At 41.2% G+C, this 24,199-nt stretch overlaps 1 protein-coding gene and 1 long non-coding RNA gene across 6 annotated transcripts in view; one reads left to right on the forward strand and one right to left on the reverse strand.

Moving 5' to 3' along the window:
- LOC139790132 (alpha-protein kinase 2-like) overlaps nucleotides 1–24,199 on the forward strand; it is a 103,386-nt gene that overhangs the window by 59,227 nt on the left and 19,960 nt on the right. For 2 of the 4 annotated variants that reach the window (XM_071731531.1, XM_071731530.1), the window contains one exon: nucleotides 3,100–5,358. In XM_071731531.1, the coding sequence (XP_071587632.1) occupies nucleotides 3,100–3,334 (235 nt within the window). In that variant the 3' untranslated portion in view covers nucleotides 3,335–5,358. Of the gene's footprint in view, nucleotides 1–3,099; nucleotides 5,359–10,252; nucleotides 10,932–24,199 lie in introns of those variants that run through there. The other 2 variants (XR_011723410.1, XM_071731532.1) reach the window with 2 other exon arrangements.
- On the reverse strand, nucleotides 10,538–22,264 carry LOC139790138 (uncharacterized). 2 transcript variants are annotated; one of them, XR_011723411.1, is made up of 5 exons: nucleotides 21,760–22,264; nucleotides 21,598–21,656; nucleotides 14,576–14,752; nucleotides 12,425–12,626; nucleotides 10,538–10,669 (listed from the first exon to the last, which is right to left on the reverse strand). It is a non-coding gene; the product is annotated as an uncharacterized lncRNA (long non-coding RNA). The 2 variants fall into 2 exon arrangements; XR_011723412.1 differs by lacking the exon at nucleotides 14,576–14,752 and having other exon boundaries at nucleotides 21,760–22,256.

Genomic DNA, 24,199 nt, shown 5'->3' on the forward strand with positions numbered 1-24,199 from the left:
GCCACAGGACCAAATGCAAACCTATTATTTTAAGAGAAGTGAAATGAGGACTGCTTGGCTTAGGAGCAAAGCTAGCGTAATAAAAAATACATGGTTTTTAATATAAATGTTCTGTCTCCTGTTCACAAGGTATCTATCTTCTTTTATTGCAAATATTTCTGGCATTTATTGAACTCCAAAAGTAAAATTAGTAAGCAGAGCATTCAGTTATTCACATGTCTCTAACTTATAGGATCCTCTGAGTAAATACTACTGTTTAGATGTTTAGATCTTTGTTTAGATGTTCCTTTAAAGACGTACAGGAAGTGACAAATACCAAATACAGGTAGGAGAGCCCTTTAGGCAGACTTTTGTTTACTTCATATAGAAAAGTAGGTTTTTTTCATAGCTCAATTTGTTAATTCCAAGATTATTTCCACAAAGAAATTAGTATTATCATACTTCTATAGCATGAGAAAAACATATGAAGAACTTTCCCTTAGGTGCAGCAAAATGGCTACCTAAGAATAAAAAAAGAGAACAAGAGAAAGAGCACACAGTCATTTTGCAGCTGAAATTAAAATCAGCAGTCAGTGCAGTGAAACTTCTCATCTAGTTGATAGCTCTGGAGATAGCATTAATATTTCTGCTGGAACACACCTACACACAGTGCAGGAGAAACAAAGCCTCTCAATCAGTCTTGCAGCAGAAATGGAGAGTATCAGATACCAGAGGAAGCACATGCTCCCTGGAGGCTGCCTGCACAGAGCCTCCTCACCTCTTCTCACCTGGGCAGCTCCCTCTGTGTGACACACACTGCTGTGGCATCCAGGGGTGACACACCAGGACAGTGGAAGGTGGTAACAACTGTTGCTGCATCGGCACTCACGGGAAAGACCCAACAGTTAATTATTATTAATGATAAAGTAATAGAAACATTCCAGTCTTAAGTTACTGCTCTTTGCTGGCTGCGCATTGCTCTGCTTTAATGCATTTCTGGAATCAGGATCAATGCTTGATGCAGAGAGATTTTCCTGCTGAGCAGAGGCATGTGTCCCTGTGCAACTTAGTTCTGTGGCTGTGTCTGGAGCGCGCCCCTGTTGGCTCGAGTAAAGGAGTGCAGGTATAAATTCTCAAGTGTGTTACTTCTACAAAGAGAGAGAACAGGTCACTGTCTTGCAGAGCTCCGGGGTATAGTCCTGAAGGACCAACGACACTCCTCTTAAGCTTCCTGTGGGTAAACAAACATATACCGTCAAAAAAACCGTAACCCTTTGAGGTCCATCTGGCTTCTTCTAGCAAGCTAGCTGAGTGCCTTCTCTAGATAAGGGCAGACTTCCTGCCTGTTCAGCTTAGAGAGTAACCTTCTCTGGTATGAACAGGTTCACACGACAAACCATATTGAAGTACATTTGGAGCTTTATTTCATTGAAATACATATTTAACATCCAAAACCTCTGACCTCAGAAGAATCTGAAAATAAAATATTGGTATGAGAAGACAAAAAGAACTCCTAAATGCTTAGGATGAGAAAATTGAACTCCAGAAGTTTTTCTTGTTGAAGTTAATCGCCAGCAATAATTTAATTCCTTAGAAGATTGTGATCTGTTGTTCACCTTACAATTATCTGCAAAGTCTTCCTCATCATGGCTTCAGTAACTTATCTGAAATGATTTAGGATCCATCCTCCATGGGTAGCCAATTGTGACAGTGTTAAAAAGCAGCAGCAAAATGCATAGATGACTTTCTGGTGGCTGTAAGGGGGACTTCCAATATGCATTACCATTTTGGTATGTGTCTCAATAAGCCATAAATTTTTAACATGCACTAGAGAAACTTCCAGATTTGCATTATCCACCAGAGATATTTCTGTTCTCCTGGGGTGGAATTACAGATGCTAGGAGAGCAGTCAGACTGAAGTTTCAACTTTTCCATTTGTCCTCTGTAGAGGAACACTTGAAATGCAAAATAGGACAGCTAGATACAAATGGTGGCAGATACCATCCCGTTTTGTTGAAAGGTATTTTGTTATATTTTTCACCACTGGCACCATTTTTTTTTTTTTGGTAGAAGAATTTTTCCAAGCTATGTTGAAATAAAGGTGCTTGTCCATCAGAAAGAACTTGACCTTGTCAGAGCAGCAGTGTTTCCTATGCGATCTGCATGAGGAAAGAAGTTCTCTGGAGCAGTGTGTGATGAACATGTTGTTTTAATTTCAGTCCTGAATCTTGTTTGTTTGTTTTTCATACAGTGATAAGTCACAGCTCAACATCTCAGGACATTGCATGTCCAGTGAACCAAGAGAGAAGGGTAGAACATGCACTTATTAAGATTGTTGGAAAAGGAGGGGAGCACCCTGCTCTTTCATCTTCCTTCTTCATCCTGGTAGTTAGAAAAAAAAAAACCCAAAAACCAAAAAACTGATGCAGCTTAAAAAACAGGCACCAGAAAGGTTGTCAGCAACCATGGCAGGGTGAGGAGAAGAGGGATGTACACGTCCTGCCTACTCCTGGGCTTTGCTAGTCTCAGTAGGAGACAGGGTGGTATCTTGAGAGCAGTGAAGGCTGGGTGAGACTGCCTTCCACAGGAATGCTTCTTGCATCCTTCTTCCCCAAGGGGCCTGGCTCCTTGGATCTTGTAGTCAAGCCTAGGGGAGGGAGGAGCACAGCACAGAAGTTGTGTTCATGTTTGGATAAAAACAGATTCCAGTTCTGACAACACCTTGTGTGGCAACCTTGCCTCTTCAGGGTGGTTGAAAGAACTGTTAATGGAGGATGAGGCAGTGTGCATTTCATTTAGATATTCCTGAGACAAAGTCAGCCAGCAGACAATTATAGTCTCAGCTAAAAGAAATTAAAAACAATAGCGAGGACACAGGCCACTGAACTATGCCTCTTTAACCCTTTTCCTTCTTCTGCCACTACTTATTACCTGGTTTCCTTCACCTCTCAATGGCTTCGTTTGATTTTGTGTCACAGTCAGTGCTTAAAGCAGCATGAGTGGAAGAGACTTGCTTAATGTTTTCAAATTGCTTATGAGTCAACAATCATACTCTGCTTCCCTGTGCTGAAAATGCATCTTGAAATCCCATTTGGCTTTGTCTTTTCTTTGTTGCTACAGATACAAAGGTTTTAAAGGCAACTGCTCCATTTCCTTCATTGAGCAGTTCAGAGCCCTCCACCAGTGCAATAAGTACTGTGAGATGCTGGGGCTGAAATCTCTCCGAACCACTCATCAAAAACAGAGGAAAACAACATCCATGAAAAGCAAAAATCAACCAAACTCATCAACTGTAAAGAAAACAGTGCCCAAGAAAGCAAGAGAATCTAGAGACTTCATTTCTTCAGAGCACTGAGTTGCACTGTCCCATCTTGTGAACTCTTCTCTCCAGGATATGTAGTAGTGATAGGCACCAGTGCCCTGGTGGGGAATAACTTTAGCCTTTTGCTTTTTCACATTATTTTGAAGTCATGCTGATGCTGATGCCAACAACAAAGAAAGGAGCTGATTCTATGGTCTTGGTACCTGAGACTTAACACCTGGGCAAGGTTTTGAAGACAAACTAAGCCATCTGCCTGGATTATCTTACAACCCATTGGTGTGTACACATTCTGAATCTTGGACATTGAGTGCACCACAGGTCACTGGAATACATCTTCCCTTCTACCTGTCTGTGCCAGCGACCCTGTGGGTTCAGCTGCTATGTAAATGTCAATACATTTAAGATACAACTTCATAGAAGTTTTGCACAGCTTTGTTGCTCAGGCTGCTATAGAAAAACTGTTTTCCTTCCAAGATTTGTGCATATTGTAACCCTAGTATAATCCTATTTTTTTAGCTTTTTTTCTCCACTTATGTGTCTTTTAATACAAGACTAAGCCATTCATGTTTGGATGTATCTGCCTTCTGCCCTTCCCCAGTTTAGACAGCATCTGTAAGGTTCTCACAAAGTGGCTTCATCAGCTTAAAGACAGGCAGTCTTTCAATTCTCCATAGAATTCCTGGCGCTTTCTATGCAAGCCTCCTTGAATCTACAGTTAACCCCCTGGCACAGTACTGTTATGCTTGCACCAGTCCTATTGTGGGATGTTTGGAATCTGCATGTTGCCAAACAGCCACTCTCTGAAATAAACCATTACACATGGGGAGCAGTTCAGTGCCTTGCAACGTTTTCTACTACAATACGTACAGTGACTTTTCTGGGTCTCACAGAGCTGTTTTTTGAAGGAACACTGCAGCTGTATAGGGCCAGTACCTATCTGCTAAATTGTTATATTTTATGCAAAATGCCTTGGCAGGGCCAGAACTGAAAAAAGATAGTAGACCCCCATAGGGGGTAACTATGCATGTCAGAGGGCTGCAACAAGTTTCCTGGAGATGGAAGATGAAAACCCAGCCTGCAGTGTCTGTCACAGAGGACAAACACTGAACATTGTCAGACTTCTTATCCCTCTGGGATTACTAAATAACAGGTGGTGCCAGAAACCCATACCTGTGTGTAAGAGTCCCATCAGTGCTGAGGAAGATACAAGCAATTTCAGGCTAGGTTCTGCTTTGCATTGATAAGCAGTGGGTGCCAAATAAAGGGTAAACTGTTGGAAAGTGGCTGACACAAGGGACAGAAACTCATCTGACTGCATCTAGGGTTGTCACCCTGCATGGTTAGTGGAGGTCTTCTCAGTAGAATTTAGAGCAAAGTGCAGGTCATCTGAAAAACAAACACTAGAGGTAGGTTAAACTGTGCCAAAAAAGTGCCTGTGGCTCTCCATTGAGGGAAAAGGAAGCAGTGTCAGGCAGACATCTGCATTCTGAATTCCTACTGTTACATGGGATGCAGTTCTCCAGAGTTTTCTGAGGAATTTGAGTTTGTAATAGTTTTCTGCTACCTTAGGTGGAGGAGATCAACTAGAAAATGGTATGGCAGAAATTAAGGTGGTACTGTAGTACATGTAAAATTAAAGATATGGAAGACTTACTTGAAAGATGAGTTTTTAAATATATGATGCCAAAAAAATGAAAAAACTTTGAGTGTGACTAAAATCTAGGTCAAACTAATACTATCCTTTTCTGGAATGATAGAGTGGCTAAGCTCAGATGGATTCTCTGCCCCACGGATGGAGCATTAAAGAAGAACTCAGGCCACGTCCTGCTTATATTTCTGTTTTGGTGAATTTGACATTTTTCGTTCATCTTTCAACTAGAAATCTGTACTGAAAACCTAATTTTCATTTTATTTTTAATCTTGCCAAGTAAATGTGTACATGGAACATTATATAAAAACAACTCATCACATTTGGATTAAATGGGTGTACACCCAGCTAAAATGGATTCTTTCCTACTGCACAGGAGTTTATTGAAGGTATTTTGTTTGTTAATAGACATACTACATTGCTGGTGTATTACAACACTGTGTGAGTCACAATTCCTGAATTTCTGTCAGTGGAAAGTCAAACTGATGATAATAAGAAAACCTGACAATACACTGATGCAAAGCAGTCCATTTTCTGTAGTAGAACAAAAGCTTCAATTACAATAATGCCATGTGATTCTGCTAAAATTCAGTTCATTGCCCTCGAGTTCAGCTACATATACAATTACATTTAAATAATTACACATTAATAGCTACCAAAAGTAGAAAATGCTTGACTGGTTATCTCAGGTTAAAGCCATCTTGACAAGTTTTAAAGCTGATTGCTCATTGGTGTATCTAAAGGCAGTGCAGGGTTCAGTCTTTGCCTTGTCTCTGTTTCCTTGTTGCCCCATCCTCTTTCACACTCTCTGAGCTGTCTGTCCTGCCCTCCTGTCTGACTTGGTTGGCAAAAAGGAACTCTGGGGCAGGAATACCTTGTCTATGCAGGTCCCTCTCAAAAACCTCCTCAATTCCTTACTGACATTTCTGTGTCAGGATATAAAGAGTTTAAATTTTAAATAGTCTGGCCCCAGGACACCGGAGGATGCAACTTCAGAAGGCAGCCAATGTATTTTGAATGCTGTGCCTTGAATGACTCACTTCAAGCAGACATAAGATGAAAGACCATCAGAGACCAGACAGCATGTTTCCCAGTCCACTTCTTATACCACACAGCAAGAGAAAATTGTATGAATTTTCAGAGTGACACCTGCAGCTTAACCTCACATAACCTAACAGTTGACCACAGGGATGCAGTTCCATTATGCCTTAATTTCTCTTTTTCCTTTCTTCAAGAAACTCCAGTGTATCTAATACTTGTGTGGGTTTTTTAAAGGTCATGCTGCTCTGCAGAAAAGCCTCAGTAAAGAGCTTTTCATTTTTGAGTTTTAAGAGCACGGTAGTAAGTAAGTGATAGGGAGAGAGAATTAATCTACACTGCTATCCTGCCAGAGAGCACCAGGGTAAGATTAAGAAGTGCTTGCCTACATGTATGCTTGACTGAATATTTTAAATGGGTTTTCTTCAAAAACATTGTAGAAGCTGGGGAGCCTGTACTGCCATTCCACCACAGGAGTACCAGCAGTGTTGATTCATGTTTTGCACCCACAGAAGATGTGGAATAAGCTGTGATGACATTACTAATCATAGAGCTAGTCCAAAATGACAGACTTGATCTCCAGCTCTTTCTGTTGTTGTGTTTTGGATATTGTTCTCAGGCAAGAAGCACATGAGGCTTACTGAGTGAGAGGAGAGAAACAGCATAGGATGTTCTTCAGATAAGGAAAATTTCAGTGCCACTAATCAGGAGGAGGTCAAGCAAGACTGGTGCAGGCTCTCTAGAAAGCACTGCAGGCATGCTGAGAGAGGGAGGGCACTTCATTTCTTGCTCAGTCAAATGCTGAGAAGAAAAGTAGCCACTGCAAAAACATAACACAGAGAGCCTGGAAGACAAGGTCACTTTTACTTTTCTCCTGCAAAGCCAGAGAAAAGAGAAAGGAATTCCAGCTCTCTTGCCCACATATGCCCCCAGCTCACCTGCACAAGAATTTCCTCATCTAGAAGCTTGTTCTCAGCAAAGACCTTTTGAAAAATAAGCCATGATTATCTGCAGCTCTGCTGATTTCACTGTAAGTCTGCCATGAAATATCGTGGCTGTGAAATTACCTGATTTACTGAGTCTTGGACAGCAGGAGAATATTGGCTTGGGAGCCTTTCTGTTGCTGGATTCTGGCTGCATTTATGGATGACTGAGGTTGCTTGTTTTGCAGCAGAGGCAGAACAGTGTTCCTTGGGAGTGTTAATGGCTGGTGGTCTTACAGATGCCCAGTCTGTGCCAGATGTTTTGGATCTGGCCCATTACATCAGTCTTTCCAATTTGTTTATTTGCTCTTTTCACACAAAGGATAGGGACCAACCTTGTGGTACAGGGCAGCCCAGTCCTCACCTTTCCCTTTCCACTCTTTTCACAAGGTACCTGCAGCCTTTTGCTTTTTCTACAGGTAAAAGCTCCCCACATGAACCGTGTTCACATTCCCCTGAGCACAGCAGATGTGCCTTTGGTCTTGTGGCAGCAGCACACCGGGGATCAGGAGGGAACTTGTTTGTTGTGGTGAGATTTGTGCCCTGCACTCAGCAGCACAGTGCATGGCAGTTGCAGGTCAGTGATGTGCAGGGCCATATCAAGGGACATAGCAGGGATGCATTTGTCCTCAGGACCCAGCAGAAAGGCTCCATGGCACACACCAAAAGTCTGGTACTGCTGCTACAGAAGTGTGTTTGAATGAGCTCCCAGTGCAGTGTAGGAAACATCAGAAGGGAGGGATAACATCAGGGTGTTTTTATCCATCCGTTCATGCTTTATCTCGTAGCCAAGATTAAGATTTATTGTTCCTGACAGCAAAACTGGACCAGGGAAGAGGAGGCTAATGGGTGCAATGTGTGCTGGAAGGGTTATGTCAGGGAAGTGGCACAGCAGTGGATAAGCACCTGACATAAGCCTCTCCCAAGAGACTTTCTGTCCCTTGGGACAATGTGAAAGGGATCAGGAGCACAGGTGGTGATCTCTGCCTTCCCAGTTGGAGAAGGGGTTCAAGAAAAAGGGTGAGTGGAACAGGTGAATGAGTGGCTGTGTAGCTGGCTCAAGGTCACTGTAGCTGGCCACTGTCACACTCCCACCTCACCTGCTCTACCATCGCCCCTGCTCCTTCCCTGTTGCTATGCTTGATTCTTATTTAGGACAGCAGTGCTGGAAGGGGAAAAATACCAACAGCAAAAGGTTTATCTTCTTTCTGTAGGCAGTAAGCTTTATCTTCTTCCTTTTGCAAGAGCTGTTCTGCACTAATTTATCAGGAGGCTATTGGATTACCTGCCAATCAGCCACCTCTTATTTCTGTATCAGAGTCATGCTGACATACGTGTAAAAAGCTTATTTATTCCTCAGCATGATGGGGAAATGTATTGTTACAGTTCACACACTTTCCTGAACTGATGTCTTGTCTGCCAGTAGCTATTTAGTGTGATAATGGCGTTTGATACACTGGACACAAACACCATTGTCACACTCCACAGCTCTGGTAGTAGCAGATTATTATTCCATGATAGGATTAAAATACACACATTTGCAGACTTCAGCATGGGGGCTTCAGAGATCTGCAAAACACAGAGAAAAGACCATGGTTATGCATATTTGTATTCATATGGTGCTCGTCAGGATACTCTCCAAGGAAAAGGGAGACAGGATTCCAAATTCTTTTGGGGTGGATATTTGGTCTCAGCTAGATGTAGTATTCTGAAAGCTAAGTGTCTTTCAGCATACCTTTACAGGCAAAGGAGGTGGGCAGGCACCTTGAGAAAGTAATCATTTCTGTCCTAAGAGACAAATATATGAAGGGAGGGGTGAATCACTCTCTGCAAAGACCTGTGGCTTTCTCTTATTGATGGAGACATCTCAGAATGAGCACCTGCCTTTCACAGAGTTATGTGAGATCTCAGGAATCACAGTGCTAAAGATTATATCTGTTTTCTGTATACTTGTTTTTACCAGCAATTTAGACCTATCCCACTTACACACCAGCAAGACAGTCTGTTGTCCCAGTCACACTTCACCTGTTTCTTCAGTGCAAGTTCTTCTATGACACATCAGCAGCTATGGGACAGTGAATTAAACAGTGTAACTGACATACACATGGCCCTAGTGTTCCCTTTCTTAGGCCTAACAGGACAGAGTGTGTTTCTATGTTTGCTTAGCTTACAAGTCTAATAATATTTCTTTAGGTCCTCAGTGAGTATAAAAAAAATCCCATAAGGGATCCTGTTGGTCAGGGATGAACTAAGAGCACAGAAACAGTAACTGAGGGTCACTTGGTGCACAGTGATGTGTAAGGCCATGGAAATTCAGATGTGATGGTGACATTGCATAGAAACAGAGAAAACAGAGAAGGAGGAGCACAGGGAAGGGAGGAGATTACAAACCAGAGCTTGGGTGAACAGTGGAAGCCTTTGTGTTCTACTCTTCCATGAATCTGTTTTTTCCTCAGTCTATAAAGACTGTCAACTACTGTGATCATCTGTGCCAGATTTCATTGGATATTAACTAGAAGAAACACAGACCTATGCAGATATAATACAGCTTTATGAAAGTGCAAACCAGGTAGCAAATGTTAGTTGATAGGAATAACAAAATAATATTAGCATCTAACCTGTAATAGTAATACAGTTTATTACAATAATTGTAATAATGTTTGCTAACTTAAAAAAAGGAGAAAAATAAAAGAGAAAGACCAAACAGTGGAATTCCTTTATTCCCCTGGAGTTATTAAAAGTCTTTCAAGGAGAGCCAAAAGCCTTTAAAAATTAATATTCCATTTTGTGTGATTTTGGGCAGATTTCGTACATGCTGAGTACTAAACTGTTTCCTGTAGCTATTGAAAATTTTAACATTCTGACTGAAAAAACAGTGCAGTATGGTACTGCAGTATGGAAGCACCATGGGAGGGGAAGGACCTGTCTGTTTGTGCCAAAAGATGAGGACAGAACGTCTTGCTTTAGTGCTTTGGAACTCTCAGTGTCATTTTTTTTTTTGGTTGTTTTTAAGATCAGTAAATGCATTCCCAGTTTTACATATTCAGGAGCATTTGCTATCCGTATGTAATAAAACTTGACTCTCAAGTAGTTTTCTGGACCCAGTTGCATTTTAGCAAAAGACTGTTAAGCAAGTTAGAGCATTCAAAAGCAGACTCTCCAATCCCCTGGGAGCTCTTCCTGTGGGTTTGCCTCCCTGTCTCATTCCTTGTCTCTCCTAACTCACTGCCCTGGTGATGTGTGCCCCATGCTAATAGCCTGACACCTCTGCTTTCTTCTCAGTTTGCTGCCAGCACTCCTGTCATGCATTCCAGCTGAGAAATGAGAGAGAGGCACAAATCTCTGTCATCAGCTGCTTGTAAAACCTAAACGTTGGAGGTATGTATGCTGACCATGGGGCAGCTATGGAGAAAAATCACTTTTCTGTACTTGTTGAGAGGTGGTCACTGTTTCAAATACCAGCTTTTGTAAGCAGGAGAGGCAGTCCCCAGCTTGAGTCAGGGCAGCTGGTGTCCAGCACAGCTCTGTGTGCCTCAAAATAAGAGACTGTGCATGGGCAGCTGCCTCTAGTTCAGCTGAAACACTGGAGCTTGAGAGAGCAGAAGATAGTTCTCTGGAGGGAGTGATCCAGAAAGAAAAAGAATGCAGGTGGAGGGATCCTGCAGAAACAGTTGCTCTGGGTTCAGACAGTGTAAGGACCTGTGACAGGAAATGATTAAGGATAAGGGCACATCTTCCAAATACAGATGTTAACATGCAGGTCACCAGCATCAAAAGTTGAAGTGTCAGCAGAGAGGAGAATACTAATGCACACACATGAGCTGTCCAGCTGCATGTGCTGGAAACCCCAGGACCACCAGCATGCTCTGTGAAGTGTCACTAGCATTTCCTCTCCAAACCTTACCTTTTAATCCAACTTTGTGTTTTTTCTGGATCTTTTTATTATGTGTAATGTAGTTCAGCCAGTGTTTGCTGGTCAATGCAGACTCATTAGGGTTCTGGACCCATTTAACTACTGATTTACAAGTACATCTACTCATACCTCTGTGAAAGCATGAAGTGTCCATATGAGTGGAGTTCTGAGACTGCTAAAGAGCAGAGACATGAACCCCCACTGCCTGGTTACCTGTTTTTCAAATGTGATTATTACAACTGCTCTGTCATTCCCATCCTTGTCAAGGAAGCAAGCAGGGCTGAAACTTTTCCAAGTGCTTTTCATCTTTCACTGATTTGGTCTGTGTTTTGAACCTGTACACGCTGCAGTGGGAAAAAGCTGTGAATTTGAGTGCATACACAGAACTGTGAGGAAGATTTGCAGCTCCACAGGTCAGGCCACTGTGCAATCACAGCTATGAAGGAGACACCTCTCAGGGAAGGAAAGCAGCTGCAGCACACCCTGTGCATCAAAATGGCACCAGGTCTTTTGAATTAATTAATGACATACACAGTCACACTCAGGACATATTCTGTCTCGTCAGGAGGCAGCTTGCAGTTGTAGACCCGAGGTCCACAAGGCTGTTTTTAATACTTGTGTCTATGCTGTAGCTGGTGATAGTGAGACATGAATGCCAAAGGAACACAAGTACTGTACATTGCTTTCTAATTCATCACAATCTCAAGTGTTTTTTCCCCTTCCCTTTCCTCATACACATTTTACTCAGCTTTCTGGCTGCAGCAGAGAGGAAAGGTCAAGCAAGATCCTGAGAAGAAGTCTGCCAATCACTGGTAGGTACAGAGCAAAGAGCAGTAGAGCCCTGCCAGAAGTGCCTCTAGACTTTACTGTGAAATGTATATGACAGTAGATAGCCAGGCAAATGATGCAGCTGCAAGCAGGCCTTTTTATAGTTCCACAACTACGTGGATGCTTCCAGTAATTTAACAGGAATATTTCCAAGACAAAAAGTAATGAAAGAATAAGAAGCAAAGCATAAACAACAGAGAAAAAAAATCCACTTTTTGCTTCTCTTCTGATAGACATTAATATGAAGAATATTATTGAAAGATGATTGTGAAGAACAAGATGTTTTTTCACAAAGTAACTTGATGTATTGCAGAACCTGTCCTTTTTGTATAACCAAAAGTGGAAGCATTCCAACTGTAAACCTGGTGAAGCCTAACCACACTTACTGTCAGCTTATCTGCTGCTACCCATTTAAAAAAAAACAACAAAAACCATTTAGGGTGGTTTATCCACTGACACTTGAAAACCAAAATCTCTTTAGAATTTCAGGTAGAGATCACTATGTACAAAATGGTAAATCCTGTTACATTGCACAGAAAAGCCACAGGCACCCACAGATATTTTGGTATGCTCAAAAAAGCCACAGGCACCCACAGATATTTTGGTATGCTCAAGTGCTTAGTATGCAAAATTCACCTGCACCACTTAGTTTTTGTTAGTGTATTTTATAATTTCCTTTTCCTCACATGAGTCAAGCAGAGGCAGGCACTTACCATCTAACACAACTGCCAAATGATCCTCTGGTATGTCCTTAGGCCTTGTCAGAACTGAGATTCTCTTGCATGACATTTTTCTGAATATCACTGTATTCGGATCTTTGGAGATCTTGGTTTTCTTTTATGAGTTCCCAGCAGTGGTCAGCTGTTGAAAGCCTCTGTCTCCAGTGAACACCTTTCCCTTGCCCTTTATGGGATCCTGAGGTTTTAAAGTAAACAACTCATTCTCTTTCTGATAAGTCGTATTAAAATATTGATCTGGGGGAGGGAGGTGGCCCTCACTGCACTGAGCCAGAGTCACCTTTAGTCAAACAGACTGAGGAATGCAAGAAAAAAAGCTCTGAAATCTCAGTTTTCTGTGTCCCTTCAGCAGAGCATATGTATGCAGGGAAAAATTCAAAATATTTTTTTTTCAGCTGCCTGCTTTGCTGAACCCTGAGATGAAGGGTGTTTACTCTGTGTTCAGATTAATTGCTTACTTCTTCCAGCAATACTGATTTCATCAGTTCCTCAGATCAAGGTTCTTATCTTACTGCTAGCTCTTTTTTTTTCTTTTCATTTAAAAAATTTTGTTACTGTCTTCTGCACAGGAATTATCAGAACTCCCAAAGATCCTCTCACATTTTTAGTGGGTTTTACTTTCCAGCACACCTATGAGCTGTGGGAAAAATCCTGACTTCAGCTGAGCCTATCTGAATATCACTGGTAAACCTAGGAATTAAACATGTTTCAGGACCTCCCAGATAATCAACAACTAGATCACTGCATAAACCATCAGATTTAGGGCATGATAAATTTCACATTTTTTGAGAACGCTAATATGGGATTTTAGCCTGAGATTTCTCTAAACATAAATTAAAGTCACACCTTCAGTACAATAACCTTGCTGATAGTTAAACAATAGCATTTTGTTGCTTAATTCCTTTACTGTGCTTCTATTCTGTTAGATAACAAATATTTTGTAGCAGTCTTCAGTGATTTTTTTTTTAAAGCAAAATTTTCAATGCAGTACTTCAAAAAAGTGAGGAACCAGGTGACTTTACTGGTTTTGGTCCATCCAGCATCAGAAAAATTACTGCAAAGTCAAATCTTGAAAACTTTCTGTGTCTTGCATTTTCCTTGCTTTCCTGCTTTGGTATAGCTACACGTTAGAGAGAAGACAGATGCAGCTCCTGTCCTTGTTCACATACCTTCCTTCACCATGCCAGTGTGCAAAGAGACAGGCCAGTAGAAAACAGCTCTCCTTTTGTGGAAGTGTCCTGCAAATTATAGATTCAAACACATAGCACAATGCCACGAAACAGAAAAAAGCAAACTGCAAAGCCATGAGAACACCCTCATCTTTACCAGCTTATGGCAAGTCCTTTCTCCTTTAGCTTGTCATGTGTTTGGCTGCAAATCTGTCATGGCAAGAATTATCTCTGGCTGTTTCCTAAAAAGATTTTAATCAGCACAAAGCACAAATTAATAATGCTAACCAGTGACATTTAGTAGGGAAGAAAAAAATTAAATGAGAGGAAAAGAAAAAGAGCACATGCCTGTGTATGCAGACATCTTGCAAAGTGGGGCCTGACTATGCTGTGATTGTTACAGCAAACTGACTTCCTGTGATATTTGGAGAAATACATCCCCTGTTACAGCTCTTTGCTTTGTCTAGAGTCCCCGTGGTTGTGGTTGCTTGATGGTGTTCTCAAACTTTTGTGTTACCTTCTACCCTGGATCTATTTAGAAAACCCTCCTGAAGCAATTAATGCTTCTAACTTTGTATTGATACTGCTCAATACTGCTGAAAAGTCTCTAATTTGGGACTTGCATGTACACAGAGTACAAAGATGGCAGAATTACTGTTAGTAATAGTAGTACTAGTTCAGATTCTGCCCAGTAGAGGAAAGTTTGGGGAGAATATTTATTTAAAAATTACCTGTGCCATTGTACCAAATTCCTGTGTGCATACTCCATATGGCTATCTGAAAATATGGATGTGCATTTTCAGTCTGCAGAAGGTATCTGACAATTTGCTTAATCATAAAAAGAGAGCAAAATACTTCAAATAAAATTAAAAAAAAACCCAAATACCATATGTTGTCCAAAAACAGCAGAGAAAGATTAAAATATTCTACTTTTAATCACAGATGGAACACCACTCACTTGGTGTTTCTGAAAAATAAGCTGTTTTCCTCAATATGGCCATCTGCAATTTGAAGCACTGCATGCTACACATGGAGCCACTGGTGAGAGCCTGAAACTGCATTGCAACATTCATTACTGTTGCAAACTGGTTTGGGTCCAATTTTCTGCAATTAAATGCCAATTATTTGGAAATTCCTGAAAAAAAAAGAGGGATCTGATTTGTTTAAATGTTACTGGAGGTGACACAAGGACAAATAATGCAACACATGTTGCATGTTCATCTGAGGGCCAAATTCTTCCCTTGAAAATATCTAGATGTGCCCCCAAGCAAAATTATCTAACTTTGAAGTTCAGTCTAACTTTGAAGCTGGCACTGCTCAGAGAGAGGACTGAACCCTGTGACCTCCAAAGGTCCCATCCAACCTAAATCATTCTATGGTTTCATTTTATGTTCATAGCTCCTGTTGACTACAGGGTCCCTATACAGAGAATGGAATTTTATCTGTACAAGAGTGTATTCCTATAATTTTTCTGATATAAAAAATAGAGGATACTATGAGTAAATTAGAAATCTGAGAAATGGAGTCTTTCCTATGTGGAAACAGTGAAAGAACAGTTCTCAAACTGAAGCAATAATAATTTATCACAGGGGCAAAAATCAGGCTATATTAGGAAGTTTTTCACTCTGGGGAGATTTAACAAACACTAAGCAGCTATGGTTTGAAATTATGTGAGCCTACAAGCATTTGTGTGTGGTAATAATTCCATTGGAAGAGTAAACCTTTGCAGCTGACTACTTTTTATCATAAATACATTATGTGTTCAACAAAGCTCGTTTAGAAAGCCTGTTTGAAAGGGCTTAAGAAAAACAATTGCTTTGTTTATTTAGAGTAGATTTCAAAAGTTGGTTTCACCATTCAGTTCAAACTGGAGACTTTCAAATCAGGACTCATCTGCATGACCTGAAAGGGGCTTACCTGAAGCAGTTCTCATGCCTTTTTTTTTTTTTTCCCTACACTGAAAATCAGAATAGTCTGAATTTTATATGAAAATAAAAATAACCCAAAGATCAGAGTGAGTGGGGAGAGGTGAATGGCTTGGGAAGAGCTTTCTCTTCCCCATTTGGAAGACCTCATATTGGGTAGCTGATTTGTCAAAAACCTCAGGTTAAAATTATTTGCAGTTTTGAGGGAGTCAGTTGCAGTTTAGAGTTTCAGTTTTGAGGGAAACTAGACCTTCAGTCGAGGAGGGAGTTAGGCCAAAAGACTTTGATCTGAGAAATCTGATGCTACAAGGCACAGAGATTTAAAAAGGAACAACTTAGGCACCAGTCCCAGGAGGCCCCAATTCTGCAATCCTCTGGAGCACCAATATTTAACAATTTTCCTTCCCTGGATTTCAGCCTCAGAACTATTGCACTAATGGCCATTCACTTATCAGAATTTGAGCTGTATCTTTATGGCTTCACTCCAGCTCTATCTTTAATGAGCGTATAATCAATACTCTTCAACTGATCTGGGTTGGCTATTTAATCTATGGAAAAATCCTGTAATGATCCACTACCTGTGGGCATGGCTGGCTTGGTTTCAAACTTTCAGAAAAATCTGGGTCATAGGTTTAAACCAGATCTTTTTGTGGAGAAAACTGACACATATCCAACAATGTAACAGTTTCTGTGTCCTATTAATTTCGGTGAATCTTTGCTGACTGACATCAGTTTAGGATATGACCATCTGATTTTTGAGAGGAAATTGCCATAGGAATTCCTGGGGTACAAGTGGGCAAATCTTGAATTTGATGATTTATCCCAGGTTACTTCAGTATTCAGGGTGCAGCAGCCTTCACAGCATTCAAGAAAGCACATTTACCAGCACTAATACCACAATATAATAGACAAAGGTGAAGCATATGTAGTGCTAGGACAGCAAGGATCACAGAAGAGAAAACGCTGTGACCCTTGTAAGTCAATGGCTAGTGGTTAAAGATTACCTGTTCTGGTCATTCTGACTACTAGATAGAGAAAGATTAACTTAGAGCAGTATGAACTAGAGCAAAGGTATTTAACCTGGAAACCATGCTCTCTTCCAATTTTTACCGGAGCTCAGTAAACTAAATTGATTTGAGTTTCCCAATCATCAAACTCATTACATCAGCTCTAGATCACCCTGTCATGCCCCATAATGATTCACCATTGGCACATCCAACATGGGGAGTTCAGGTTGAGGATTATCTTCAGGTTAATGGTGTAAAGTCTGACTAACAATGTACTATCTGTGAAATTTCTGGTTCCCCACTTTGTAATGGATATGTACAAAAACCATAAGATTTTTATCAATGTCCCCACATCTTGTACAGTATTTTTCTGAATTTGGATCAGTGACCATCAGTTCAGTATTCTTCTGTGTAGTGATTTCTTTTTGTCTGGCAGCCATTAAATGGGTGGAATTCAGTCAATATGCCACAGATGGTTGGTTCAGAGACCTCTTGTCTATGGCTTCAGTCTCTCCTTACCACATGAGGTATTGACAAGCTACATGCAGGGGATACAGAAAGTTTAATCTTAGAACTTGTAATGACTAGACTAGTCATTTAAAGATTTAAATCATTTTAGAGTCCAAATCCCAGTAGGATTTTGATCTTCAGGAATTGCCATAGTAAATCAAACCTTTGCTCAGCAGTGGCCTGTGCCACCTACCTCAGAAAAGACAAAAAACCCACTCAATAGTTGCTACCTCCTCTGGTCTATGGGTTCATTTACTGTAATACCTCAGCAGGTACTGTGTCTGTGTGAGAGCTCCACACAAAGCACAGCAGACAAAGCTCAGCATGAAGGTCTTAGATGCAGATGAGGATAAGCAACTTTATTCATATTTGCAATTTAAAACCTTATTTAAGTCCTCAGAACTGGGAGAGACTTGAGTGGCCTGAAATCTGTTAACCATCAGAACCAGTCAGCTCAGAACAGACATGGAGAGCCACATCCCCCCGGAGCAGTGTCCCCAGCTCCTGGGGGCCCGGGGCTGCCTGGGAGAGCTGCGCCGAGCAGGGGACGGGCGCTGTTTCCTCCGCCACTTCCCTTGGGCGCCATCTTGCCTCAGGCAGTCTGCAGGCACCCGCTGGCTGTGGGTGCCCTCCGGACATGCTGGGTGTCCCCACAGCATGGGGACTGTGGTGGCAGGGCCCTCCTTGCCACCTGGGACAAGCACCTGAGACCAAAGTGTCCCTTTCTGGAGAGAAATGTTAGGCTTTCTGTGGGGATGAAGCATTGTGCAGATGAGATCAATTCCGGCAGCCACCACCGAAGCCGTTAGTGAAAAGTCTGTGGTAAGGAGCATTAGGAGCAAGGTGGAAAGGGTGTTCAGTACATTTTGCTTTCTGTAGCCAGCTATAATTAATCATTATTTAACTTCTTGGCCACTGGTGAAGTTCATTCTAGATGTATCACAATGTACTTTTCCACTGCCTCCTCCTGCGCCTCAGGTGAGGCCTTTCATCTTGCACAATTACCAAGGATTCAGTATAGACTTTCACACACTTTTTGGTAAAAAATGCAGATGTAAAAATTGATTTTCTTGAAAAGTCACAGAAGCAGTGTTTTTGTAACTCCAAGTTGACACTTTAACCTGTTTTTCCTTGTCAATTTGACCTGGCTGTAGCCAAGCAGTGACTGGAAAAAGAATTCCCTACTGCTGGCCTACATGCTGAACATGCATAAAATAAAAGCCAAGAAGTAGCCAAGATAAGGCTATAGTTTGGTAGGCTTTAGTGGATTTTTTTTCCTATTCTGTATTGCTCTGCATCTGCTACCTCAGTTAAACAGAAAAACTACATAGCTGTAATATCAATATTTTGGAAACATAGTGGTGATAAAAATAAATTTTGTCATCGAGTATTTTAAGTGACATTGCAGACACTGCACTTGCTAAACATAAACTTTAAACAGACATCTTCAGTATAATCAGCTCATTTAATATCTCATTTACTATCCTGTGCTGCATTAAATTGAAATTCTCATGATTATTCCAGTCCAGGATGTCATAGCTGTGCTGAACTGAAGTATTTTTCACAAAATTCTGGTTTCAAAACCTTAAACAAAATGTTTCTTTTTCTACTTTGTCCCTATGGGTAATCCATACTCCTGCCTAGAAAATGTGTCTGTGGAGGAGGGCACAGGCTGCCCAGGTGCAGCTGGTCTTTATTTGCTTAGATTAACACAGGTGTTGAGCATCAGGCATCATTAGTTCTTATGTGTTAAGAGATTTCTGCTGTGGAAAGAGAAAAAGGGCTAATGGGAGAAAGCTGGTCCTGTAAAGGGGTTGACAGCTTTCTCCCTCTTTCAAAAAAAAAAAAAAAAAAGTTTATTTGCTATATTGATAACTGCAGAATTCCATAGAAAGGATTTTCTTTCAGTAAGCAGAAGCTATTTTCAGCTATAGCAGCTAGCAACTAGTAACTACAAGTGGTTTACATTTTGCATCTAACTTGCATGAAGAAACAACAAGTGAGTGAAATATGGATCTTGATCTCCAGAAAAAATGAAGCAGTAGCAATTCCTGACCTGGCACTGAGAGTTAAAACATTATTTAACAAAAATATTGAAAAAAAAATTATTGATCTGCTTTACAGGCTATAGAAAAAAGGCTTGAGAATTTAGGCAGGTGTTTAGGCAAGCAGGCAATTAGCAAGTAATCAGTGAGTTCAGGTGTGAGGGTGGCTCAGAGACCTTTCCAGAGACTTTTGAGTCTGTGAAGTGATACTTGGGGTAGTTACCTCTTCAGAACTGTCTCTGGTAACTTGGAGAAGTTTACCTCTTGCACTGGATCTTACGTTTACAGGATAATAACAGATCTGGAAATCTTAAGACAGCTCTTCTGGACTGAGTCAGCTGGAGTGAGTGATCTTACAACCGAAAAGTAAGTGGACTTCTAATCCTTTGTTGTAAAGGGCTGGCTCTGAGGTTCCAGTACTCGGCAATTAAAGTTGGAGGTGGTGTTTTCTTGGTATGCCTTAGATTTGATGCCCTTTGGATTGATGGATGTTGTTAGGAAATGAGCTGGATCAGGAGGAAATAACTAGAAAATTTGTTTTTTGTGATGTGTCATTCCCCCGTGCTCCTCCTCGTGGTGTTTCTGAGGGCAGAATATAGCAGTGGATGTGGTTAATGGAATCAGTGATAGTTTTGTGTTTTGGCCTCTGGATGGCCTGGGCAAGTGTGATGATGTCTGGGTCCTTATCACTTCTGTGGGTTTTGTGTTCAGAATGGGAGGGAGGCTTTTTGGTTGAGGTTATTCAAGATGGAATAATGGGTCCTTTTCAAAATCACCTCTTGGAAACTGGTGGGTTTGCAGTCTACTAACTAAGCAGTGTGGCTTAGCAGTGGTCAAAGGACTGCCAATCATGATGTTTTCTGGTGTGTTGTGAGGCTGAGAATGAAGCAGAATTTAGATGATTTGCTGAGGAGCTCTTGCAGCCCATACAGTGCTTTGCAGACCAGCATTTTGGGGCACATCAGGGGGCTGTACATGGCTCTGGCTGGGGCCGAGCAGGTGCATTGCAAGTGGCAGGAGCCATCTAGAGTCCTGAGGCTTCTCAAGCAGAGTGGTGCAAGGGTTAATCTCCTGGGCTGGTGGCATGTCTAAATGCTTGTTTGGTTTTGTGCTCTACAACTTGGGAATTTTTTAATTTATTTTTTTTAAACTTGAGTGTTCTCGACCAAGCTTCAGGGCATGCTTTTGCTGTAGTTAGAGAATAAAGAGCATGCTAACCTCTACCTCACCACTAAATACCTCCCAGAACTTTTAATAATAAGGCTGTTTCTTGTGCATGTTCTTATAATAGACCACTGATACATGACTCTGCAAATGTGGGATTGTTTTCAAAAGAAGGAACTTGAGCTCAAAGGGAAGAATGTCTCATTGCGTGGGGATGGCAGACAAGTGGTAGAATGCATGAGCTCTAAGAAAAATGCCTGGCTTTATTTATTTATTTTTTTAAAGCTATTATGAATTGCATACAATTAATGGGAATTAGCTGCTTATGTTACCACATACAGATTCAGATCACCAGTGCTTTATATCTATGGCTTTATATCTATGGCCACAACCTCACTAGTCTTTCAGATTATACAATGTTGTACTCAAAATACATTTAAAAGAAAAATTAATTTGAGACTTGATTATTTTTTTTTCTGTGCTTTACTTCTGAATTTCTCATTGTGTTGGTGTCAGTGTTTGCCAGAGGACCTAGTTTGCTGGTCAAACTTTTTTTTTTTTTTTTTTAATTTAAATTGAGAAATGAAGATTCACTTGTGAAAGAAGTGAACTTTTTTTAAAGCAAAAACAAAATGGAGGAGAAGGGAGGAAAACTCTGGTTTGCAACAACTGCCTACTACTGCCTACTTTAGATTTCTCTGTCTTGAAAACAACTTTATTTGGAGATACTATCAAGATGTTTCTATAATTTTTTTCAACCAATGTCTCTGTATTAAGTCTACAATAGTTACTACTGGAGATTATATTTCATAACCACCCTGTAGCCCCCATAATGCAATACGATGCCCCCCTTTTGCTGAATCATTGATATTGCCTTGCTGTTGCTGCTCAGAACACAAAGCATATATCTAAGCTACGATTTTCTGTTTTCAATATATACACTTAGTCTCAGAGGAGTCATCTTTAGCTGAAAAAGCCTAGATTTTCTGATTTTTAAAATTATTATTTTAAAAGATGAAACTTTCTACTGACACTAAATAAAACAATTTCCAACCTCTTGTTGTTTTTCTGTTGTACTGGAAATCAATTCAACGCATGCCACTTTTGTTTTCATAATCTTGGTGAACTTTTTATTATTAATTAGAAGATAGGCTTGAGTTCATGTAAAGATCAAGTAAAAGTTATTTTCATGTCCAAGTGAAGAGTCTTAAACTATGCAATTTGCAGTCATTTCAACATTTTTTACTTTCAAGGATTATTCTCTGTGCTTACCAAGGTAAAAAACGCAAAATGCTCACGGTTCTGTATGGAATGAAATTTCAAACTCACCTTGTTGTTCCTAGAGCACTCCTGAAAACTTGTTTTTCTTCTGAGGTGGTTTATTACAACTGGAAAAAAAATGAAACACCACATGTACAAATCTTAATCTTTTATCCTCAGTGAAAAGTGGGTTATTTCCTCCCAATATTAGCTGGTGTTTTCCCAACTTACATGAGGACAGTATCCTACTTTCTCTGTCGGGCAGGTGCCTCTAGTACGGTGTGGTAGGACTGGCACTGTGCAAAGGTGGCATTTGTCTCCGCAGTGCCAAAGCCACAGGCAGCTCCTGCAGCTCTGGGGTCAGCCTGGACCCTTGCCGTGGAGGCTGCCTTTGTTAAAGATTACTCGCTCTGAAGCGTGTCAAGCACAAGCCTTCTCTCAGAGGTGGTTGTTACTGTGGGTATTATTCTCCAGGACTTGTCAGTCTGGACTGTTGTTTACCCTTGTGATAGGGCTTCCCTTCTCATGGTGGCATTGGGCAAGGGCTGCTCTCTAGAAAGATTCATTGCTGTTTCAACACCCAGCAGCAGGCTGGGTCACTGTGAGCTTCTGCTGTTGCTGCAGCTGCATGAGGCTGTTGAGTTATACAAGCACAGTTCTCTGGTACCTCTGGGATGGGTTGTAATTGGGATGGTTGGACCCTCTCAGCAGACTGAGAACAAGATGAACTGAGGTACACTCTGGTACTGTGTGGCCACCCATGTGGAGAGGAACATGTGTTTTTATGTTGTGAAATATGCCTTCTGGTGGGGAAAATGCATGTGTGTTTCCAGGGTGGTGAATTAAGGGAGGGTATTTTCATGGGTAGCTTGTTGGAGCTATTTCACATAGGAGAACTTGAAAATGTTAAACATTAATCATCCTTATCAGCGTTCTGTAAGCAGCAAGCCAGTGCCATGCTTTAACTTTGGGTAAATGAACAAACGCTCTGGAGTGATTCATGAAACTTGGTGGTTTGTGTAGCAAGATACAGCTTGTTTCACAATTCTTAAATGCTAGTGGAACATAAAGTTCCATTTTAATTTAGGATTGGTGAGTGACTTGGCCAGACACAAGTACTGTACTGCTGTGAGAAGAAAGTCTGGGAATTTCTTCAAGTTTGCTGAAGATGATTTCTCAGCACAAGTACTCAATGAGCCAGCTAGGAAAGGTGCCTTCCTAGACCTGTCTTTTGTGAATAGTGGAGGACTCATGGAAGGTGTGATGGTAGGTGGCTGTCTTGACCACAGAGATCATGCAGTGGTTGAGTTTAAAAATTTTGATGTAATTACAAAGAAAGATCATCAGAGTCCCTACCATGACTTTTGAGAAAGCAAATTTTAAGATACTGAGGGAGCTAGTCAGCAGTGTCCCCTGAGAAAATTTGTTTGAGGGCTTAGGTGTCCACAGTCCATGAGCACTGGACCACCTCTGTTAGGTTTTTTTGTTTCTGTTTTGGGGTTTTTTGGTTTGGTGTTTTGTTTTTTTTTCAATACAGGGAACTTCTGTAGGCTAGCTTCACAGGAAGATTGTTGTGTTATGCCAGAAATATTCCTCAGGCAGGGATCGGTCCTAGGGCCAGAGCTGTTCTGTGTTTTTATCAGTCACCTGGTTGGGGAGTTGAAGACACCATTAGCATAGTTTGCTGATGATACCAAACTGGGAGGTGCTGTTGACTCAAGTGAGAAGAGGCCTTGCAGAGGGATCTAGATAGACTGGAGCATTGCATTCATCAATGAGATGAAACTGAATATGCCCCAGTGCTAGTTTCTGCACTTAGGATGGAGTAGTGCTGGGCATGAGTTTGAATTGTGAGGGGAGTGGTCTGGGGTGCTGGTTGGCAGGAGTATGGCTAGGGGCCAACAGTGCCCTGACACCAAGAGGGCAAACCCCACAGGAAAATAGCATCACTGTCAGCTGGTAGGACTGCTGAGCATTAGCTGCACAGTCACATTGTATGATCTTAGGGTAATTCAGGTTGAAAGGGCTGTCAGGAAGCCTCTAGTCTGACCTGCTGCTCAAGTAGACTAAGCTGGTCAGGGCTTTTCCCACTCAGATCTTGAAATCCACCCCAGGTGGAAACTGCACCTCTTTGGACAATGTGGTCCCAGCTTGAGCAGATGTGCTGCTGTGGATCAGCTGCACAACTACCAGATACCAAACCCAATAACATCACACAAAACCACTGCTCTTTCACATTCTCCAGGACTCTGGTAACGTGGTTGCCTATTTTTGGACCTACATGGAGTTACAGAAATTGGAGAGTATTCTGGGGAAAGCCCTGTGGCACCACTGCTGGCAGAGAATTCCTGATGGTTTCCACAGGGCCTGGATTTTGCCCAGAATATGCTGTGGTGGCAGGCAGGGGATAAAGTTATCTCTAATTACACAGTGTCAAACACTGCCTTGCAAGAACTGACCTTTGCCTCAGCAAGTGAGGTTTTCTTCCAATAAAGTTTTCCTGAAATGCATCATTTGACAAAACATTTCAAACAAAAAGCTTCAAAGTTTCTGCTTAATTTCTAACTGCATTTACTTCATTTTTGGAAGCTGGGTATTAGGGCTTGAATTAAAATACGTTGTTTTTAAAGTGTTATTTGAAATTATTATACTTTTAATTCTATTTGCAGGG

Source organism: Heliangelus exortis, chromosome Z (genome assembly GCF_036169615.1).
Source record: "Heliangelus exortis chromosome Z, bHelExo1.hap1, whole genome shotgun sequence".
Taxonomy (NCBI): domain Eukaryota; kingdom Metazoa; phylum Chordata; class Aves; order Apodiformes; family Trochilidae; genus Heliangelus; species Heliangelus exortis.